The sequence below is a fragment of the Gavialis gangeticus genome, unplaced genomic scaffold, assembly GCF_001723915.1.
Source record: "Gavialis gangeticus isolate Ggan-Ray unplaced genomic scaffold, GavGan_comp1, whole genome shotgun sequence".
NCBI lineage: Eukaryota > Metazoa > Chordata > Crocodylia > Gavialidae > Gavialis > Gavialis gangeticus.
In genome coordinates, this window is record NW_017728994.1 from 64,802,881 (window position 1) to 64,826,450 (window position 23,570).

Below are 23,570 nucleotides of genomic sequence, written 5' to 3' on the forward strand. Positions count from 1 at the left end.
TTTCTAACCTGGCAGTGAACCATATAAATTAAAACTGTCTCCAAGCAAAAAAAAAAAAAGAAAGAAAGAAAGAAAGAAAAGCACAGTATGAGAACTATAGAAGAGCTAGCACAAAGTAACTGGCAGGGAAGGAGAGGGAACAAGAAACAGAAATTATTCTTCTACTCTATTTAGCACTGGTGAGATGTCACCAAAATGTCCATGTCCAGTTTTCGGTCCCACACTTCAAGAACGACGTGGACAAACTGGAAGGAATCCAGGAGACAGCAATTAAAAAGATTACAGTTCTAGAAAACAGGTCATAACAAGGAAAAATTGGGAAAACTGGGACTGTTTAATCTGGATAAAAGGGGAGATGTGGTAACAGTCGTGAAATATAAACAACGACTTGAGACCCTCTGGGTTAAAATCCATGGGGAACACGGTGCAGGGGATACTATGGTGGGGATCTACTACAGACCTCCTACCCAGAGTCAAGACCTTGACCAGAAGTTCACCAGGGAATTGGCTGAGGCTACACAATCCTGGTGTATGGTTGTTATGGGAGACTTTAACTATGACCTCTATCCTGGGGAAAGTCCTGGAAAAGATTATCAAGGAGGCCATCCTTAACAGGCTAGCTGAAGCCAATATCCTGAGGGATACCCAGCATGGGTTTGTTGTGGGTAGGTCTTGCTTGACCAATCTCATTTCCTTTCATGACCAGGTGACCGATCACCTGGACAAGGGGGAAGAGATCGATGTTTTATACCTCAACTTTAAAAAAGCCTTCGATCTGGTATCCCACAATCACCTCTTGGCTAAACTGGCTAACTGCACCCTTGATGTCACCATGATCCACTGGCTGGGGAACTGGCTCCACGGTAGGACCCAGAGGGTGGTGGTTGACGGGAGCCAATCGTCTTGGTGTGTTGTGACCAGTGGGGTCCCACAAGGCTCTGTCCTAGGGCCTATACTGTTTAACATCATCATCAATGATGTGGACATTGGTGTCAGAAGCGGACTGGCCAAGTTTGCCGATGACACCAAACTCTGGGGTAAAGCATCCACACCTGAGGACAGGAGGGTGATCCAGGCAGATCTGGACAGACTCATGAAATGGGAGGACGAGAACCTAATGGTGTTCAACACTGAAAAATGCAAGGTTCTCCACCTTGAGAAGAAAAACCTGCACCATGCTTATAGGCTCGGCAGTGCTACGCCAGTTAGCTCTACAGATGAAAGGGACTTGGGGGTCATGGTTGACCACAAGATGAACATGAGCCTTCAGTGTGATGCTGCAGCTAGTAAAGCGACCAAAACGCTGGCTTGCATCCATAGATGCTTCTAAAACAGATCCCGGGACGTCATTCTCCCGTTGTACTCAGGCTTGGTGAGGCCATAGCTGGAGTACTGCGTACAGTTTTGGGCTCCGCAATTCAAAAAGGATGTGGAAAAGCTTGAGAGGGTGCAGTGGAGAGCCACGCACATGATCAGAGGGCAGGAAAACAGACCATATGATGAGAGGCTGAGAGCAATGGGGCTATTCAGCCTGGAAAAGCGCAGGCTCAGGAGTGATCTGGTAGCCACCTATAAGCTCATCAGGGGTGGGCATCAGGATCTGGGAGAACGACTGTTCACCAGAGCCCCACAAGGGATGACAAGATTGAACGGTCACAAACTCCACTGTGACCAGTTCAGGCTGGACATAAGAAAGAACTTCTTCACTGTCCGAACCCCCAAGGTTTGGAACAGACTACCACCTGAGGCGGTTCAAGCACCTACATTGAATATCTTCAAAACACATTTGGATGCTTATCTTGCTGGGATCCTATGATCCCTGCTTACTTCCTGCTCCTGGGGCAGGGGGCTGGACTCGATCCTCCGGGGTCCCTTCCAGCCCAAATGTCTATGAAATCTATGAAAAAAATGGTTGTGATGATGACACACTCTTCTCTGCATCCAGAGAAAACAGGACAAGAAGGAACTGTTTTAAATAGCAAGAAGAGGAATTTAGGTTAGCTATTAGGAAGAAGTAATTAAAAGTTAAGCACAGGAACAGATTACCAGAGAGACTGTAGACCAGGGGTTGGCAACGTTTTTGGCTAGAGTGCCAAACCTCCCCCACGCCCCCAATGTCTACCTTTTAAGGTACCAGAGTGCCAGCATGCCAGAAAAGCAAAACTGGGGTCAGGGGTACATGGCAGGACACACTGCATATTAATAAGTTAATAATCATAAATGTTGCTCCTTTTATGGTAAATACTGCTGACAGTAAATAAAACTTCATAGTCTACTTTTGTTCTTATGTATTCTTTTTTATAAAGCATGTTGTGATGAAGAGAGAAAAAAAGAGACGGAAAGAAAGAGAAAAAAAGGAGAGGAGAGAAAAAAGATGAAAAAAGAAAAAGGTAAAGAAAAATAGAGAAAAAAGGAAAGATGAGGGAGAAAAAAGAGGTAAAGAAAGAAAAATGGGAGAGAAAAAGAGAAACAAGAGAAAAAGAATAAAGAGAAAAGAACAAGAAGGAAAGAAAAGAAGGAAGAAAAAGAAGAGAATTTTGTTTGGTGTCCCTCGCCACCCATGTCTCCCCACTGCTACCGCCTGCGGCTCAGGCCCACTGGGCAGCAACACCCCAGCAGCATCAACCAGGGCTGGGGGGCTCAGGCCTCCCCCATGGTCCCGGAGTGGGGGAAGCCCAGGCCCAGGGCTGGGAGGGAGGGCCCAGCCAGGGCTTGGGCAAACAGATGCCCCATCCCACCCAGGAGAAGGCAGGGATGGGTGCTCGGCCCAGGGTCCAGGCAGCACACAGAGAAGCAGGTGCAGGGGGAGACACTGTTGGCAGGCTGACCTGCCTGGCCCCTTGGGAAGGTGGGGGCTGGGTGGGAAGCAGGGACTCAATGGGCACAGGCCAATACTGGCGGGTGAGCGTGGGTACCCAGTGGCACCCAAGGTGGGGCCTGGCCTGGCCTGGCCTGACAGCTCCACAGGGATGGGGACAGCCACCCTACCCATGAGGGGATGCCACCTGGCCAAGGCAGGACACCATGTTCAGGGCACTCCTGGTTCTGGACTTGGGCTCTCTGTACACTAGGCACATCATGAGTGGGGCAGAGCCACCCCCAGTAAGAGGGCTTGGCTTCAGGAGCCCCCCGGGCCCTGGGAACACCTCTTGTGGGCAGCACTCGGGGCCAAGATGGCTGGGAACCTGCAGTACAGTGGTCCTGCGCAGCACTGGCCCCGACCCCTGAAGGGGAACTGCGGGGGGCAAGGCCAAGGCCAGAGCAGCCACAGTGGCTGTTCCTGGGGTGTCCAGGGGTCTCCCACAGCTGGGCCCCCATACTGGAAGCTGCTCCACCCTGCTCACGCTGTGCCCAGCATGCAGGGAGGTCAAGCCTGGAGCCAGGATGACCCTGAACCTAGCATCCTACCCCAGCCAGGCAGTGCAACAACCCTGTGCAGCACCTGCCTAGGCCCTGGCCCAGCCCACCCACAGCTCCCCTCCAGGGGCTAGCCTGGGCCTCAGGGCACAGCCCAGAGACAGGGGGCAGGGTCAGAAGAGCACAGACAGCATCTCTGCCTCTGTTCTCCTGACTTTGCCCCCGGTGCCAGCCGTGGCACTGCCACCTGCAGCTATTCCGGAGAGCCTAGAGCAGCAACTTAAACATTTTTTGGTTTTGTTTTAAACAGTTTCCTCTCACACCTCCTGGCATGCTCGAGAAAATGTCTCCGCATACCACTAATTGGCACGCATGCCAGGGGTCGCATATCCTTGCTGTATATTCTCCATCACTAGAAGTTTTTAAGAGCAGGTTAGACAAGTAACTTGACAGGGACAGCTTAATCTGGAAAGATCCCATCTTGAGCTGGATGACCTCCTAAGATTCCCTCCAGCCCTTTTCTTCTATGATTCCCTCATAAATTTGTACTTTCCTGTGGTGTATGATCTCTCCAGTCTTCTCCGATTCAGATGCTCTGGAATCACAAATATATCTAAAGTCCCTCTCCTCACCCTTAAGGAGCTCCACTCCCCTTATTCCTCACTTTCACCATGATTACTACTAGATCAAGTAGACAACATTAATAAGAATCACTGATAACTACAAACAGGACCTAATTTGTAATCATTATACACCTTGTGTATTCTTGACCATTACAGTATCCAGTATATTTCCTTTGTTATGAAAAGTTGAAAAAGAATTAGCAGACAATACAAAAGGACTTTATTACAGAATATCACAATAGGATGATGAAAGCACACTATGTTTTGTGACTGCTCCCACCACGGTAAGTGACACACACAAATAGAAAAAAAAAGATGTATTTTTTTATATAAAAATTGTCATTTAAATTGTTTTCATCAAAATCAATTTGATCATACAATATATACATATAAAACATTTATTTGAAGTAAATACTTTAAAATCCTTTTTTCTCTAAGGCACCTGGAAGAGAAATATAAGAGTAAGACCATTCAATATTTTCTATATCTCATTACAGCACTGGATAAATGTATTCAAAATCAGAGTTTAAAAGAATTCTGTGAATAACCAGAAAAAGTTCTTTGGGTGAATCTGGTATCTTTTATTAGACCAAGTTAAGTAGTTGGAAACATTTTTCTAGGCAAGCTTTTGGGTTTAAAAACCCTTCATCAGTATCTTCAGGTTTAAAAACCCTTCATCCTGCATTCCATCCAGGAACAGCACACACAAACTGCAGATGCTTCCTCAGCCCGACTAAGGGTTTTTAAACCCGAAAGCTTGCTAAGAAAATGTTTTCCAGCTATTTAAGTTGGTCTAATAAAAGATATGGGGTCGGACTAGATGATCTACTCAGGTCCCTTCCGACCCTAGAAACTATGAAACCTAGAAACTATATCAGATTGTCTGCCTATGTCCTTAGACTAACATGGCTACACCAACAAACTACACCCCTATGAATAGCCACGCTGTTATAGTTTCTTTATTTTGAGACTCTTAAAAGTATATCAGTTTATTAACCTGAATGTCCCAACAAATACTGTAAGCTGTTACTGCTTTTTAAAAATCAGTAAATATACAAAGCTACTAACCCATGATCCTTCACAGCACTACATTTTGTAATGCTTTGAAAGCCAAGTAACAAAAGTGCATCTACTTAGTTCACCAGCAAATGTGAAGACTTTAACTCTTAAATTAGTTGAAAATTAGATGCAGAGAATTCTGATCCATAAGAACAAGATCACCAAAGGAGAGAGAGAAATTCACAAGTTTTTGTACAGAACCCACCATTGCAGGCACTGTGGAGCAACTAGACTGGCTCACTTTAGTACTACTTCCCAGATATACTTGAAGCAAAAAAAAACAACAACAAAAAAGAAAACAAAAAACCCAATTGCCCTAAACAAACATCAAGTGTGCTAAGTGCTATATAAGCCATAGCTAGTTTCTCTGCAAATCCTCCAAATATACAAACATGCACTGAGAAGATTGTGGCTTCTCCTAAATCAATTAAGTGAAAGCTTACCATAAGAATTAGGCAGGATCTATTTCATTGTCTTGGATGTGAGTGGGAGGATCAATCATAGATTCTGTAATTTCAAATGTTTCAACAATATCCTGAGAAGGGAGAAAAAATATTAAAAACATCATTTTTAACATTATTGTCAAATAGCTATTTTAACATAACAGTAATATTTTCACCAGAAATAGAAGGGTTCCCATTCTGCAGTATTAAGTCTACTACGTGTACACTATGTAAGCAGCAAAGGATACAGAAAGATCCAGGAGGTATTCCTCCCTCTCTCCCCCACCCCCTAAAACAAAGGAAAAAAAAAACCTTTTTGTTTGAGGTGTATTTAAAAGTTATATTTAAAAGTTAAAGATAGCAAGATCCTTTAGTTTAACAAAACATTGCTGACCCTCATTATAATTCAGGCCGCTATGTTCTGTCCCCTCCATCCTCTGCAAAGCAAATGTATAACAGCTATCAGTTAAAGGAATGATTGGCAGTGGTTTTCAGTCTTTTTACATTTGCATACCCATAAAAGATTTCAAATGGAGATGCAGACCCCTTTGAATTGTAAGTGTGGATATTCACATACTTCTGATTGATCACAGTCATCTTTTGATGACCCCTTAGACAGTCTGCAGATTCCCAGGGGTCCATGGACCAGAGATTGAAAACCACCGAGCTAGAGAATATATAGCATAGCTGCCTGGGTACCAGCTCCAGCAGGCGGTTCATCTCATCACTTTATGTCACAAATATTGTTGCTTCATGCTGTTTTCAAGACCCTGCTAGCTTTAAGGATTTTTATACAATCAAATCAAAGGGATGATGCATTCTAGTATCAGAAACATTCTCTTCATCCATAACTGAATGCCAGGAAGCTAGGTAGCAGTCTGGTCTAAGTGCCCATATCTACTTGGCCTTCATTTAGTTCAGTAATTGCAAATAATTTACAGTTAAACAACCTTAAAATTACTGGCACCCTGTCATATAAATGTGACAGGATGTCAATGGACTGGAATGAAGTCTCCATCCCATCTCTCACTGGGATCTTTCTTGCGTCTAGAAAGAGAGACATGCTGATTGTAACTACTCATGTTACATGGCCCATAAATGATCTGAATTGATATCTTAATATACAACTAGTTATAAGGTGTACTACTCTGGTTTCACATAACAGAAGTGTACGGCTCTTCTGAGGCTCATTAGAAATAAAAGAAAGAAGCCAAAGTCATTTTATCTAGTTTACCTTCCACTCTTGGTGGCTGAGAGATATGATTGCCTGGTGCCGTACTTGAGCATTCTGGTCATTTTCTCTTCCTTCGTTGTCATTGGAGGGCTCTGTTTAAAATGTTTTCAGAACTTACACTATTAGAGAGCTTTTAAAATGTTACAGTACACCTCAGGAACATAGAGAAGTACCAACTCAGATGAAATTAACTATTCAGTTAGGCAAGTATCTTGTCTCTGACAGAGGCCTGTACCAAACACTTCATTAGAAATGTACATGGACACCTGAACCCATCAGAAGGTGGTTGATTTACATCCTAAATCAAGGATATCAAACTCACCCCACTCCATCCTCTTCCCTTAAAAGTCTATAACACCCATCTATTTTTTAGGGTTCCTGCATTACACACTATCATTTAAATAATTTATTTAAATCTTTATAAATGTACTCCTCTCAACATTTTCTTCACCTACTCAATTCCCATCTTTCTTGTTATCCATTATAATATCCTTTTTGATCACATTCACTTGTTTTGTTTAGATACAGATAACTTTTTGGCTCAAATACAGTTTGAATACAGAGCCAAGTAAAGTTAACTCTAAGTCTTAAGATCACTTAGAGCCAATTAAAGGTAACTCTCATCTTAAGACCACTTCAATGGCTTGTGAGACATGTTCCATAAACTTATATACCTTGCTATTTAACTATTTTGGCTGGGGGGAAAAGAAGGAACATAAATTATAAGAAGGCAGCCATCCTACAAGTATTATTACACCAACACAACCTACAAAAGGTCTCTTTTGTAGTCACATCACTTAGGGACTGATCCAATGTCCACTGAGGGCAACTAGAATTTCACTAGGAAATTCAGTGAGTACTGGTTCAGCTTAAGTTCCATGTCTATTCTTCAAAATATCATCAATCCTTTAGAAATACAATTGTTTTGATGATATAACAGTAGGTTGTCTCTTTTAAAACGTTAATGTTATTTTACCTATTATTGGGAGTCTGTCCTGATCCAGCTTTATTCTTGCAAAGCCATCCTAGAATACAATACAGTTTGTTTGACAATTACAGAAACTGGATTTATTCAGTTGATTTAACACACTGAAATAGAAAATAACTATTACAAATCAAATTTCTTTATACAGAATTATGCAATACAGTCCCAGTGGAGTTGTATATGCGCTAGAACACTGATTTTTTGCATGGTTAGTTTCCTTAGCCCCCTATACAGGGGAGAGTTTGAAGACTAATTAGGGGTTTATTACCACAGCAAACAGCTGTGCAGGACCACTGAGGTACTCCAGCTGTTTGCTGCAGCTTTTGCTTCAAAGAGCTCCGCTTCTCTGAGCAGATGTGAAGGATTCCTAATAAGCTCCAGCTGAGTGGAGAAGTAGTGCCCTGTGAAGTAACAGCTGCAGGAAAAATAGCTGAGTGGATTGTCCATAATACAGAAACCTGCTAAGAATGAAAGAGAATATGAAGTCTGGATTCTGCTATATATCCTTGTATCCAGAACCTTACTGACAATTTCATTAGCAGGCTCCCACATTGTGTGCCAAGGTCAGTAAAGGAAATATTACATCAGGTTGGTCCCAATGCCACTCTTCCAGGAACACAATTAATAACCTCACTTAAACCAAACACTTTCTTTATCCCCACCACCAGTTATATACTTTAGCCATTTCTATCCATCTCATTTCCTATACTAACTCCCACCTTTTCCAGTTTAAGTAATACATTTCCCAGGTGACATCAAATGCTTTGCTGGAATCTCAGTGGCTGAGGTCAACTATATTCCCTTTTTATTATAAAGTGAATTAACTTATTGTAGAAAGATATCAAGTTAGTTTGCAGCAAAAGAATGATGCAACTAAAAAAAAATATAAGAACCTGACTTAGTGATATCATTCCTGAATACAAGATAAAATTTCAAGAAGATATTGCTCCTTACCCTTATAATGAAGGACACGTGAAAGATGTTTTCCACAGTGCGTGCAAAAGAGTTTGGATCAATCACAAAATCAAAGAAGGAAATAGGTATTTCAGCTAGAGACATAAGAAAATAGTAGTTATCAAAAAACTGTTGATTATATACAAGCCAACAGAAATTTGAACATATTTTTTTCCAAAAGTACATAATCCATGCAGGGCTTAAATCCCTAAAAGAGATAAATTATAAAACAGTTTTAATTTGAAAATACAACTAAATGTGCAATCTGATGATTTTATGACAGATATTTTCCCCCCTGTTTCTACTACTCTCCCACACATGAATGGAAGTAAAGTTCAAATTGTTATGGTTTCATTCTAGTTGTTGTTGTCAAACGTTACAGTTTAAACAACAGTGTTCTCACTCCACAGGGATCACAAGTATCTTCTTGGATAAGAATGCTTTGTTTCTCTCATTAACAATCTGCAATAGTCAATTTATTGAAGAATCGGTAATCCAGTATGGACTTTTTCCTGCCTTTATCTAGAGAACTCTGCTATTCTGGGACTTAATACCATATGGAACAGGAAACACGCCCACTGGGGAATAAGTGTGTACTGTTCTAGTCTAACAGTCATATATTATATTTATTTGCATACAACACTCACCTTTCCCCCTAAAATCAACCCTCCAAAATTGGGATGCTTACTTTCAGCAGGGAAGCTGACTTTATTCACCAGTAATTCACTGCATGGAGACACAGAAAAATAAAGACACCGTCCTGCAAGATGGCACACACTGCAGTGTTATATATCCCCAATATCTTTGCTATGGGATAACACTTGCTAAAAATTTGTATCAATTTGAGAACAGCTGTGAAAGGGTTAAACACTGAACTGCCCCCCCCCTCCCTCCCCCACTACTTTCTGGAAGGGGCAGAGAAGCTGGTAGGCATTTTGCAGCTCGGTGTCTTCATGAAAAAGCCAACTCTAGGCCACAACTCGGGGGGGCGGTAATTTCTACTTTCTAAAAACATGGGGGCATGTGGTATGCGAGAAAATACGGTAAAGGTCTTTCATCATAGGTTATTCCAGGAAGATGGGCAGATGATTAACAACAACAATTATCATTATCACCGTTATTATAGATCAGAAATGCCAAAATGGCATCCTTTTCTACAAATACAGTAATACATCACGAGCAGCCAGCATTCACAAACAGCATATTTACTCAATATGAAAAACACACATTTAGAATAAAATAAAAACAAAATTGCTCAACCCAACTAAAACAGACACCTGCTCCTGTTTTAAGGTAGCCCAACAAACTGAATACAAGACAGAAAATACAAACAAGCAAAAAACAAAAACAGGAACAAGGAAAAAGACCAACCACAGTGACAGGCTACTAAGCAAACTGTCCAGGAACATCAAAATCTGGCAGGAAAAAAATAAACATTCCTCTCTGTTTTGACAAACCCCAGGCTCCAAACCCTGAAAAAAGCCAACACCCCAGGAATGCTACTTCATTTAGGAGGACTTTTAGTGTATTCTAATGGCCAATAAATTCATGCCATTCCAGAGTAAAGTAAGAAAAGTGAATTCACAACCTGAAGGGCCTCCATTTAACTCCAACATCAGCACTCCTGCTGACTGGATCTATGGAATGACAAGACCCAAGTTACTTATGGCTTTAGAGGTCTGAACTGCGTCCCTAAACCGTCACCACAGAACAGGCAGACAATGCAAATTACAAAGCACTTTTGTTACATGACAAGACACTTTCCTTAACAAGTAAGGAACTGAGACCTACATTGGACTCAATTTCAGAGTAGACTGAAGCTTTGGTAAACCATGCAACTCTAAACCTGTCAGGACTAAAGACTGGATTTAGAAAAGTGCACGAAAGAAAATCTTGCAACAGTCTATAAAAGCTGTAAAAACCAACCCTTGTTACTGACACTACGTAAGTTTCTAAAAATAAAATCCAATTTTATTTGACAAATCCAATACAACCTAACATAAATCTGAATGTAAACTGATGGATCAAAACTTTCAGAGACTACTATAATCTTTGCCATATCCTGACTACCACCTTCATTTCTAGCCTATCCAATCTGCTTAGTTTTAACCAACAGTCATCTATGCTGTTTTCTACCCAACACAGACACATACTTATGGCACAATGTCTGGGTCACACAAAACAGAGATCTAAAACTGAGCGTCACTAGTATATTCAAATTGCATGTATTTTCCTGCTAACAGTTACACACATAAATCTAAAGAGACAAGTGATCAAATGGGACTGTAGAAAAAGTGTGTCCAGGGCTGAAAAGCAATCACACAAATCTGCCTTCAGAGATTAAAAAAAAATTAAAGCTGTCAAATGATCCCCCAATCTACTCTTATTTAAGTCCGACCAAACAGCAATACTGCCTCAAAATCAACTGGAAAAAGGAAGTTGGCAGAGCTTAAATAGGAGAAAGGATCTCTTCTATGGACTAAGCAACAGGGGATCATTGGCCAATGCCATCATCCAGTGTACAAATCCATTGCAAGAAAGAACAGGAATCAAAGATATTCATACACTGTGAAAACTGTCATGCTACAACCATCCATGATTTTAACCAAAAGTAAAAAATTCAATATACAGTACTCCACTTAAATTGCATGCCACATAAATGCATAATTGCACAGCATATAGCTAGACCTAATTCATCACCCACTGTTTATATGGTAACAATACTGGATATCAGTTAAGTGCAAAATCCACTTAAATCCAACTCCACTGTCTAGTTTTTAACTTATTTGTACTATAGTTAACTGCACCAGAAACAATGAAGTAAAAGCAGCTGTCAAAGGACTTTCAGAAATCTTAAAAAGAAAGGAGGTAGTAGCCATGCATTTCCATCAAATTTCAAAGTTTCTAATTGCAGACCCCAAACTGAGGATTCAAAGCCATAAAGGAAGCCAGTCAGTTCCAAGGTTGTCACACCACTGACAACACTATAAAACAATCCTCATTAAGTACACAATGCTATCAGCCTAATTGGACTATTAGAGAACTTGAATATAGAAAGGTGAGCTAGTCAGTTTCTAGACTGCTTATACTGGAAACATTAAGTTTAGATAAGGGTATATTCCAGGGAAAGGCATATAAAGTGCTGATGAACATGGACAAAAATTAAAAAAAATAAAATAAAAACAGCACTTTACCGGAAGAGGAAGAGTGTTAATTCAACCCGCCTCCCCCGCATCTGTACAGATTAGGCACTTCAGCGGGTCTTTCTGGCACTTTTATCTGAACCTGATTCAGTCAGCTATTACATAAAATTGCCAAAAAGCCTCGCTGAAGTGCCCGATCTATACAGATGTTGGGCAAATTGGGTCAAACTAACACAATGCCTCTCCTGGGCACACACTTTGGGAGCGTGGGGGGTGCATAACGAGCTTAAAGTAAAGCGCTGTTTTTTGGGTTTTTTGACACCTGTAAGCAACCATAGGATATATTCCAGTTCCAGGGTCATGCACTTAAACAAAGTACAATGCAGTCTGATAAATTAACAGACTGTCTACACAAAGCTGGTTTCTTAAATGCACACCACTGAAACCTCTTCAAGGCAAAGTGACAGTTCTTCTTAAAGAGAAGGATTTGTCAGTCTTTATCAGAACTGTGCTTTTCTTCTATTGGCCCTCACACGTGAGAAAGAATACGGATCTTAAGCACAAGATACAGAAAAAAAATTTCACACCACCTTCACAAAAGGACTTTGGCTATTAGACCCTATTAGTTTTTCTGCTTCTACTGTAGCATCTTCTCCTAATTCCAAAACAAAAGGATCATTAAGCATCTCCTGGAGCATAACACCGTCCTGCTTAATGTTACATTTAACTAAACTGCAGACATACTTACGATCATTGTTAAAATGAGTCTGCAACAATCCCAATATCCTCTCTACTTCTTTTTCTGTGGCTTCCTGATGAGACTCCTCCATTCTTCTCAACTGAAAAAAATCCCAAGAAGAGTATACCAATAGTACATAAAACATTGTTACAAAAGACTAGGAGTAAGAATGTTTCATCATAGACAAGTTTTTTTTCAAGAAGTGACTGCTACTCTTTTGGATAGTTTATTACTTGCACAAACTAGGCTGTCACATTACATTCTAGGTTGTACATATTAAAAATTATAATGATCATTAACAGTCTAAAGCAGGCTTCTCCAACAGGCAGCCCACAGGCCATGCGTGTCCCCCAGGCTCCCACCTGCCTGAACAGAAGCCCTGGCTCAACAGCAGTCTCAGAGCTCCCCTTCCTTCCACTGGCTTCTGGTGCATGTTCCCACCCCAGCAGATGGGGCAGCCTGGCACAGCACAGGTCAGCCCACTGTGCCAGGGAAGCCAGCAGTCCAAAGCATTCATGCAGCACATTGCCACAGAGGAGCCCACACGGAGCTGAAGGCGAAGTGGGAGAGTGCCTGCACATGGTGCACATTGTGCAGCCCTTGGTGGTTCGGGTCATTGAACTTGTGGCCCCTGGCCACTTTGAAGTTGGAAATCCCTGACTAAATACAAACATAAAATTAATTGATATGATTGAAGTTTCTGAAAAGAACATAATTATCTCCTTCTAGTACAAACCTTTTCACAACCATTTTTGTGCTGTTTTATTGGACTACTGCAAAGAGCTCTGTATGCAGCTATATTTAAAAACACTTAACATTTTGCCAACCTAACATTGCCAATTAAGTAAGAAGCTGAGCTGTGTTGGTTATAGAATATATATATAATTTGCTTTTAAATGCAATCCAGAGTCTCAGGTTATTCAGGCCTTTGCACTATGGGGAAAGTGACAAAAGGTAGGCAGAATGCTATTTGAGAAAGCTATTAGCTACCTAAGTCTATTTGGATCTGCCCCTTCTGAATTAATAAAAAAAGCCTTCCTTGGTAATTTATTTTTCTTATGAATAATGTTTGCTTATTCACTGTAGATTTCAGGTGGAAGTGTATCACAGTGAACAGAGAAATAGATCATTTGGTAGAAAATGAGTCTGTTGATATTTTCACCTCATTCAAATATAAAATTACCATCAAGATGAATCAAAAGACCAATCCTTAAATTATAATCCTTCTTTAATACAGTTAACCGGAACAGAATCAGAGGTAACGTGGGCAAATAAAAATAATGTAGTATGCTACCAAAAACCCATGATTAAAATATTAATTTACAAACCTGGGCAGGCATCGCGCTTCTTTCTTCTCTCCCCGTTTTCCTTTTCTGCCTCTCAATCCGTTGCTTGGGTACAGGCGGATCAGCACTGAAAGATCCTAACCTACTCCAAACAGAAAGACAGCTTTTACAGTATGCACTAGAAAAGTTGTTCAATGTTTTTTCTGAGTAAAAGTGGATTTAATTACAAGGAACTCAGCAGCAGGTTTCCCACTTATATAACAAGTTTCTTACAAACGGCTTCTCAGTAAATGCTCTGTAAGCAGAGATTCAAAACGCAAAAACATTTCTCAAAAGAATGTTAAATTATGTAATTCCATGTTGTTCCTGTTAAATTAAATCAAAAGACTGCTCAGAAGTATAAAAGAATTTTACAAATTAAAGCCAATATCTTCTGGCTCCTCTTTTTGTTGTTACCTTTCCTTTCTCTTCTCTCCCTTTTTTTCTTTTATTTCACCTTCTTTTTCTAGAAATATTTCCACCTATTTTGCATATTCCTCCTTTTTGATCTCCTATTTAATTACAATAATACATTTTTATAATTCCGTATTCTGAAACAAAAAAACATTCAAAATAGGACACAATATATCCAGTGAACAGAGGATGTAGAACTTTTCCTTTCACAAGGTTCAAATTTGGGCCAGCTCAGTAGGTAACAAAGCATGCAAAATTTTTGCTCCATCCTCTAGGATTTGGATATTTACAAAATAACAGCATTAAGGAACTATAGCTGGAGCCAGGAATATGTAGTTCTTTTCTTAAAATGAGGACTAACACAAGTACAGCTGTTTTTATATATACATTTTAGTGTGTGTGTACACACACACACACACACATATATACTTGCTGTCAACATTCACATCATAAACACTTCAAGTTACTTAAAATCTCAAAACTAGAGAGGAATCCAAATCAGACTTTTACTCACTCAACTATCCTTGATCATTTTTTACATATTTAAAAAACGCTATGTCCAATATTTAGGGCCTTACATTTTAAAAATATAAACATTAATCTGAGATAATGGGGGCACACAAAGTATGTTATCTTTCATAACATACTACAAATAATTTATTATTATTCAATATAGTCATCAGACCACATAGTAAAAATGGTTAAATTAAACACATCATCAGACCTGAAATGATACTGGTTAGGAAAAAAGATGCATTAGCAGGGACAGAATGACTACACAGATTTTCTTCCTCTCTTTTTAAGATTTGATTAAATTAGGCCCAGCTTACCCTATGGCAGTTCCTACATGAAGTTTAAGTTTGGGGTCTGCACAACCATAGGTCATTTGATAAATGCCAGAAGACAGCACCTCCAGAAGATGGGATGACCATTCACAGAGAGAAAACATCAGGAAGGCTCATCCACAATAGAGCTAGGACATTGGCAGCATGAGGAAGCTTGCCAATATTCAGGTTGTTTTCTCTGAAGGAGCTGGGAAAAGGAGAAGGTCTTCAGAAGCAATCCAGCTACAGAACGCTAGAATGGACTACACTGGCCTCAGGAAAACATATTAAGGCAGACCAACAGCAAGAGGTAAAGAGGCCAATGCGTGAAGCTCATAATATTCACAACCTTAAATGGCCAGGCAAGGCCTTAGGAAGAAAAGCTGGCTCCTGTACTACATGTCTGGTTGCATCTGCCCAAATGAAGAAACTGTCACCTGGCATTCCAGCAGAGGAATACAAACACTGTTTATTTTACGTCAAATGCTTAATAAATCAAACACAGATGAATGGGGGTGGGCATCGTATAATACTTCAGTGCATGGGATGCGTGTGAGGAGAGAAAGCTGCACTGCCATGCTAGAAAAAAAGCCTGCTCTGAACTTCAATCTCCAAATGAGACTTCTGCATTCATCCCTATACTCCAATACAATGCACTACCTAAAGGCTGATGAACCAGTTCTCAAAGGAATTTATCCTTAATGAGATCATGTGCTGCATCAAAATATACATGAAGATTTTCCTTGAGTAGGCTTACATGTAATGAAAAGAAGGAGCTCTTCTGAAGTATGTTTCTGCTTCTGCTCCCAGTTTATGCCAGGCATCATTAGGTAAATATCCACCAGTACTGCCTTCTTCATCACTGTCGTTATCTTGTATACGATTCAGGCCCATGAATGTTAGCTAAAAGAGACAACAAAAGCTACTGAAAAATGTTTAAGTTTCACTTATAGCAATATCAATGGATATTCATTCTTAAGATTGAGCATCTATCATGACCATCCTGCTTGATCAATGCTGAGTTTTAGAATACTGCACAAAAGAAATCTCTTTGTTTTCTTATAATTAGAGTAACAAGTGAAAATGGATAGGTAGATTCATGAGTCATTGAACTACAGAATCATACTATGTAAAACGTTACTGAAACAAAAAGCATTTAGATACTTCTATCTAAATTAACCTAACAAAAAACATCAAATACAAACTAAACTGGTCTCCTTCTAGAGGTAGCAACAGAAGAAAATCCTACATTCATCATTCCAACACTTGTATACAATTATTTGCTACAGTTGTGGTTCAGTGGTAGAATCCTTGTCTGCCACACAAGAAATCTGGTCCAATTCCCAGATGCACGTACAACTACGGCCACTGAAGCACCAAACGTGCAGACTCAGTCTGGCCTCTGGATTCTGTCTCAGTGGTCTAAAGGGGTGGATGGAAGGCTTGGGCACTCTATTCCCCTGTATGCCTGCCTGAATAGGCTTCTGTCAAAGGTCCCGGTGACCTGTCACCCCTACACCATCCAAAGGGATCCAAAAGGATCAGTGGTTGCCTATTTTGTTTGCATAGAATTTTTTTTTAATATCTTCACATGCCTATACATTAAATGGCAGTTTAAATGACAAAGAGTATACGATAAATTGGAAAAAAGAGACACACACAAAGTAGCACCTATTCCTTTCTATCTAGCAAGAGGACACTTCACTAAAAGCCAGTCATTTAAGCACTCCTGAAAATAATCTCATTTAGGAAAACAGGATTGGAAAAAAATGATTCTCTCATAAATTAGCATTTGATGCAGTAAAATCATGATCCTGTAATGAAGTCCAAGTAAGCCCCCCATTTGGAGGCTACATTTGTAAAGTTACATGTTCACTCATTAAACCTATAAATACATAATGTAAAGTGAAAGGTAATTACTATGTCTTTATCAGAAATTTATGAGAAAAATCTATCCTGCTTGGAGGAAAGTCGAGTGAAGACATTAATAAACATTAAGTTTCACTGGAAAAGTATAATTTGATCTGAAATCTGTAAAGCTTTTTTCTTTTATACCTCTATTACAAATAGAACAGTCCCCTGCTACATTATAACAAGCTAGCAGCTTCAAACTTACCAAGTCTTCAGCAAAAGCTGGCAAGTCAAACGCTGTCATATCAGAGTGCAGTTCATTTGCTTTCTCCTTTCCTAAGTTTGATGCCAAAACCAGAAACTGAGCATCCAGTGCAGCCTCCCTTGCCCGGGAAACTGTTATGGAAGAAGACAACAAACGTGCATTAGCAGTATGTGATTACATAGATGTAAAAGCGCACACTACCCATAAAATCCACTTAAGCATGCTTTGAATGTAATGCTTAGTAGATTTGGTTGCACAACTCATACATTTCAGATAATTCACTGATTTAATTCATTTGACAATTCAGCAAGAAGTAACATCCCCTAGTAACAAAAAACTTGCAAAATTGGGAAGCCATATATAATGCAAAGTTGAATTTTCTTCCTTTACATTTTTGCTCCCTAAAAATATAATATCTTGAAACTTTATTCAATGGCCTTTTGTCATTACACTATTTTCACTCATGGTGCACTGCAGAACCTAAATAAAGAAATAAGGGACATTTATTAAACCAAATCATCTTTTGCAAGTATAAAATTAAAATTCCAATCTATCCCATTCAGACAGTTCCATTTTCAGTACAATTTATTCAAGAGTTGTAGGTTTTGTGATGTGGAGTATTGGGCCTCAATTTGATACCCATATCATTTTTTCATTCCATATATCATCTCCATTGTTTTGACGGTCAAGGAAAAATTTCTAGAAACAGCTAAAAGTAAAGTCTCACCTCCGGTGAACAATATATTGGCTTCCTCCAGAGCTTCTGTCAATTTATTGCTTTTTGAATTCAGCATAGCTTCACGATTTTCTAGGAGGAAAATTAGTCAGATCTTTACTTACTACATAGAACATTGGCAACAAAAAGAAGATACTTAAGTAATCATTTATGTGGATCTTGTTCTTATGAACATTTGTACACACGCTTAAAATTAAGTGTGCATCCCACTGATTTATAGGGCACTCCTCAGACTTAAAGCATGCAAAGAGGTATTTGTGGATCAAAACTGTAGCACCTATAACCAATACATTTCATATTATGCACACTATTACTGTAAAATGAACTTTCCTGAAAAGCTCCAATTGATAAAATGGGACAAACGGGTGAGTAAAAAACTACATCTTTCCCCCCAAACACTAATATGACTACATAACCACTCTATTTCCTGCAGTTGGAACACTAAAGAAAGACCTCCCAATTTACTAGATCTTTGAATAGACCTACACCAAGTAGTTACACACCATTTACTGGTGGCTCTAAAATTTTTAACAAGGATTATATCAGGGGATTAATTGGATTTTATGAATTTCAGGCAAGACCAATGATGCATACTATTTCATCTATTAAACATTTCCATAAAAACATACATGGCTGTCGATTTCTGAAGATCACCATGTTAAGATATACACAGCATGTCAAAATGAAAAAAGACACACAAGGAGTACCTACATGCCTGATTCAAAGCGTCAAATGATTTGAGGTCATGACTAAATTAGGGGTGCACTGTTAAAGATCATTTTGGCAGATACCAATGGCCAATTATTAACCAGCCGTGTCAGCTGATACCGATCCCATAGCCGATATGCAGCCTGGCAAAATGGAGAGCAACTCCCTGCTGGTACTGTGGGGGAGAAGGGGCATGGGGAGGCCAGACTGAAGCTGCTGTGTACACCCCTGGAGAAGGCATGGGGGGCATGTGACCCCCCCAGATTTCTGTGGGGGGCAAGGGCAGGCTGCCCCTGTGGGCTCATGGGCTATGCTAGCCTCTTCCCAGCGGGGGGCTGGGCTGGGGTGAGGTGGGGCAGGTGCTGGGAGGGGGAACTACAGCAAACTTTGGGGTGGCTGTAGCTCACCCTGTAGCTGCCCCTCCCAGCACCACCCCTGCCTACCCTGAGCACAGCCTTGGCCCATCCCCACCACCCTGAAGAGACTGGAGCAGCCCTTGGCCCCAAGCCCGCAGCAAGCAGCCCGCTCTCGCCCCACACACATCCAGGGGGCACATGTCGCTCATTCCTGCCCGTCCCACTCCCTTCCTCACTATGGAAGCCTCAATTTGCACACTCCCCCCACGACCCTTCCCTCCCCCACACTCATTTCCCCCCACAGACTTACCAGCCAGATGCTGCTCTCCAAGCTGCTGGACTGCATTCCTGGCCACATGCATGATGCAGCTGCACACATGCACATAGCATTTATGGGGGACATTATCAGTTACACTGGCCAAAAAAAGCCAATTACATTAATTTTCCTTTTATCAATGCCAATCTGATACACGACTGATATATCGGTGGTGCACCTCTACTTTAAATTCTTGATATGGTTCCAGACACTATCATCTTTTTTGGCAACTGGCTCAGTTACTCCAAAAATGTTGTGATCCTCTTCAAAACTGCTAAGTACAGCAAGAATCACAATGAGGCCCTTTAAAAGAAGAGGGGAAGTTGCCACTGGGGGGGATATCAACTGAGTCTGGGGGACAACTAAAGGGAAAACAGGGATGGGAGTTATTACAAATTTAAAACAAGCGCTAAAAGGATGGACACAGAGCAGAGCGCAACAGACAGTGCCCACTTGCCCTCAAATGAGTTCAACAAGACAGTGGATACTGCCCAGTGAATCTCTGCCCAGAGTTCCCCAAGGGACCTTCCTGGTCAGGTATATCCTGGGTCTTGGTGGAGCCACAGACAGGGAGTACATAAATAAAAAAAGGTGCAGGGAAGTAGGAAAGCCAGAGCCTCAACAGCAGGCTCTGGAGGAGGCAGTAAAGGGGCTGCAGCCTGGTGAACTCCAGACAGATGTGCGCCATGGTGTCTCTCTGCTCACACAAGGGTAACGCATCACGAGTGTTTGTGAAGTGTACCAGATATATATGCCTGTGGCAATGGCCCCATGGAGGAGCTGCCAGCTGAAGTTCCCGATGGTCCATGGGATCAGGGTAGAGCATGGGCTCGTACACCAGGGACTGCGTGACACAGGGGACTGGGCCAGATGGATGCACTGCAGGGGTGGACAAAATACAGCCTGCAGGCCACATCCAGCCCACCAGCTGATTCTATCCAGCCCACAGGCTGTGGGCCCACAGTGGCTTTAGCTCTGGCTTCTGCTGGCACCGCAGAGGACATGAAGCAAATCCCACCAACCCAGCACCACACAGCAAGCTGCACCTGGACACGCTGCACTTGGGAACCAGCATCTCCAGCTCTGGCTTCCGCTGGTGCTGAGGGACACTGAGCAGAAGCAGTCCTGCACACCCACCCAGCTCCAAAAGGCAGGCCCTGGGTGAGCTGCACTTGGGCCCTGGCACCCCTGCTCAGGCTGGGCCAGCAGCACACTGCCTACCTGCAGCTTGAAACTGGAAGAAGCCGCCTCAGTTGCTAGGACCAGGGTTTGAAATACAGGGAGGCTCAAGAAGGCTGAGCTCCCCCGTAAGAGATGAGAGCCCCCCTGGCCTGCCCCACACCTTTCTAAGCAGCTCCGGTGGTGGCGACTCCTCCTAGCTGCCACCGCCACAGACCCCATCAAGAGTTGGAGTTTAATTCAAGCCCCTAACTAGGACCATGCAGTGGGCACTCTGCACCCGTACCCAGAGGTGATGAAATTTCCCTGGCACTTCCCTGCATGTGAAACACTAATCATGATCCCAGTCCCCACTCTCACCTTACCCCATGGAGCAGCCAAGCCAACCCAGCCACCTGCCACCTCCCAGCGGCACCCAGCGTAGCTCCCATCCCATCCCATCTACCAAGGTGAGGCTGCCCACAGCACCCTGGGCCTGAGGCTCCTCTTGGAGGAAGGTAGGTGCAGACAGCATGGCCCTCGAGGAAAGCTGGGACAGGCTGGAGGGGACTGCTGGGTTTCCCAGGCTTTGCGGGGGCAAGCGTGGATGGGAAGGGGTGGAGGCAGGTGGCTCTTAAGGGGTATGTCAGGGTGCACAGGCTGTGGCAGGAGTTCCCCTGAGATTTGGGAGGGGCTAGGCAGCGGCAGGACTCTGCTGAGGAGGCGGCGTGTGTCCTGCTGCCTGCTCTCAGTTCCCTGGGGACAGAGACTTTATGCAGAGCTGTTACACAACTGCCCCTCCACACTCCTCAGCACAAAAATACCTTTTTGAAGTACAAGTAAAAACCATTATAGCAGGTGTTTGATTCTTAACTCTCTAACCCTTTCTCTCTCTCTTGCTTGTTCAAGTGACACCTTCACCACTGGCTTCCTGCATGTAGCCCTCAGCAGTGCACAGGCCTCCTTAGCACTGAACAGCAGCTCTCACCTTCTGTCACGTCACACCAGCCCCTTCCCAGGCCAGTGCTGTCTGGTGTATGATAGCCATCCCAGAGGGATGTACAATAAATACACACACATATACATATACGTGTATGTTTGTGTAGATGTATGGGTGCGTATTCTTCGTTTGAAGACAAGCAGCCGTACGAAAGGGCTCACGGCAAACCCCAAAGTGGGTCCAGACTCCCCAAGAGCGACCCAGGTTCTGCATCTATTCACTGCCTCCACCGTCTTCGTGTGTTTTGAGCACTTTGCATATTATTGGCCGCACAACACACGAGGGTTGAGATTATTGTACGAATGCAATCGTTGTATTGTTTTGTACGACAGACTCCATTCATACAATAATCACATACAATAAACTCAACCCTCTGGGCTGTGTAGCCTGCTGTGTGGTGCTGTGGTGTACAATAATCGCGTGCTATCGTACAAAATAATAAGACTGCATTCATACAGTAATCTCAACCCTCGTGTGACGCGCGACCAATAATATGCAAAGTGCTCAAAACGCACGATGACGGCGGAGGCAGCGAATCGATACAGAACCCGAGTCGCTCTCGGAGAGCCTGGACCCACTCTGGGGTTTGCCATGAGCCCTTTCGTATGGCTGCTTGCCTTCAAACGGAGAATACACACACATGTACACAAACACACACACACACACACATGTATATGTGTGTGTGTATTATATATATAATACACACACTCACACACCCACACAGTATTATATATATAATACACACACGTATATGTGTGTGTGTGTATTATATAATACACACACACACACATCTATTTTTTTATTTTGTGAACAGAGAAATCCTTCGGTTTCGACAGCTTATATCTCACTTGCTACAGCGAGCGATACCGTGTCATGTAAAGACGACTAATTTACGCTTATTTTCATTTTTTTCCCCAGGCACGACCGTTTCCCAGCAACCACCATCCCCAGGCGCGGCCCACGAGGCCACTTCCCAGGAGGCCCCGGCCCCGCTCACGCTGTACGGTGTTGATGAGCTCGCGGTACTGGTGCCGGATGAGCCGGCGGCTGGTGTCATCGCCGTCGGGGCTCGCCACCCGCTGCCGCTCGGGCTCCTCGTCGCCGCCGCCGGGGCCCAAACCGCCTTTGCGGGACGTGGAGGGCTGCGCGGGGCGGCCGCAACCGCGGCCAGAGCCAGAGCCCGCGGCACGGCCCATACCGGCCTCACCGCTCCCTGCCGCCTCCGCCATGACCCGACCCTGCCCTCCCCCGGCAGGGCGTCTCCCAAGCAACCGCTTTGTCCAGCGCGGTCAAGAGCCTCCCGACTGCAGCGGGCGAGGCCTAGCGCGCCCCCTGCCGGCCGGAGGCTGGGTGCAGCACGACGGGGGTCCCTATGCCCCTTCCCTGTGCGTGCAGCCCGCACCAGCCAGCAGGGCAGCCCCACTGCAGCGGGAGCCTGGATTTCCCCCCTTCTCCATCCTGCCTCTAAAGAAAGCGCCGCTTGGAGGAGTGCCAGCCCTGCAGGATGGCCCTGGAGCCTCCAGCAATTGGATATCAACCTCCAGGAGACTCCTGAGTCACCCGGGAGATGCGTGGTAGAGCATTCATTAAATGTTGAATCCGATTTATTAGGGTAACCATATTTCCGGGATCAGAAAAGACGACACTTGTGAGGGGGAGGGGTATATAATGGGGGCGGGGGTTAACATGGGCGACTGGTGCCTCCTAAGTCTGGGGGGACACCAGATTTGGGGGGTCCTCCAGCAGCTGATAGCCGAGCCAGTGGCAAAACCAGAAGTGCACTTGCAGTTTTGCGGCTGGCGCTTACGTGGCTGGCTCAGGGGGTGCACATGCACCTGCATGCACCCCCTACGTGTCACCAATTGGTATTAATATGCCTGGGCTGTGCCTCAGCCACTCACTCCTAAGCCCATATCCCCCAGCCCAGCAGGTGCCCCTCACTCCCAATCCCCTGCCCCCTCCCTCCCCCCCCCGCACTGGTGGTGCCCTTTACTACCAACCCAGAGACCCCTGTCCCACCAGCCCTGCTGCCTGTGCAGCTCCTGCGCACACACTTACGCTTGCTGGGCCCGCATGCAGA

At 43.2% G+C, this 23,570-nt stretch overlaps 1 protein-coding gene across 1 annotated transcript; it reads right to left on the reverse strand.

Moving 5' to 3' along the window:
• Positions 1-4,177: 4,177 nt before the first annotated feature.
• On the reverse strand, positions 4,178-22,728 carry NSMCE4A (NSE4 homolog A, SMC5-SMC6 complex component). The gene is made up of 11 exons (XM_019502935.1): positions 22,488-22,728; positions 17,944-18,024; positions 17,217-17,347; positions 15,858-16,003; positions 13,866-13,965; positions 12,547-12,637; positions 8,656-8,750; positions 7,693-7,741; positions 6,717-6,808; positions 5,483-5,574; positions 4,178-4,422 (listed from the first exon to the last, which is right to left on the reverse strand). The coding sequence occupies exons 1-10, from the start codon at positions 22,717-22,719 to the stop codon at positions 5,491-5,493; spliced, it is 1,101 nt and encodes a 366-aa protein (XP_019358480.1). The 5' UTR covers positions 22,720-22,728; the 3' UTR covers positions 4,178-4,422; positions 5,483-5,490.
• Positions 22,729-23,570: the final 842 nt, after the last annotated feature.

What these genes read in the sequence shown, in the direction of transcription:
- NSMCE4A (XM_019502935.1), bottom strand. Translation starts at nt 22,719, where the DNA reads ATGGCGGAGGCGGCAGGGAGCGGTGAGGCCGGTATGGGCCGTGCCGCG. An exon ending in GAAGCGCGATGCCTGCCCAG is followed by an intron (nt 12,638 to 13,865) that starts GTTTGTAAATTA and finishes GATTTTTTTCAG; the next exon opens with TTGAGAAGAATGGAGGAGTC. An exon ending in GGACAGACTCCCAATAATAG is followed by an intron (nt 6,809 to 7,692) that starts GTAAAATAACAT and finishes CATTTTAAACAG; the next exon opens with AGCCCTCCAATGACAACGAA.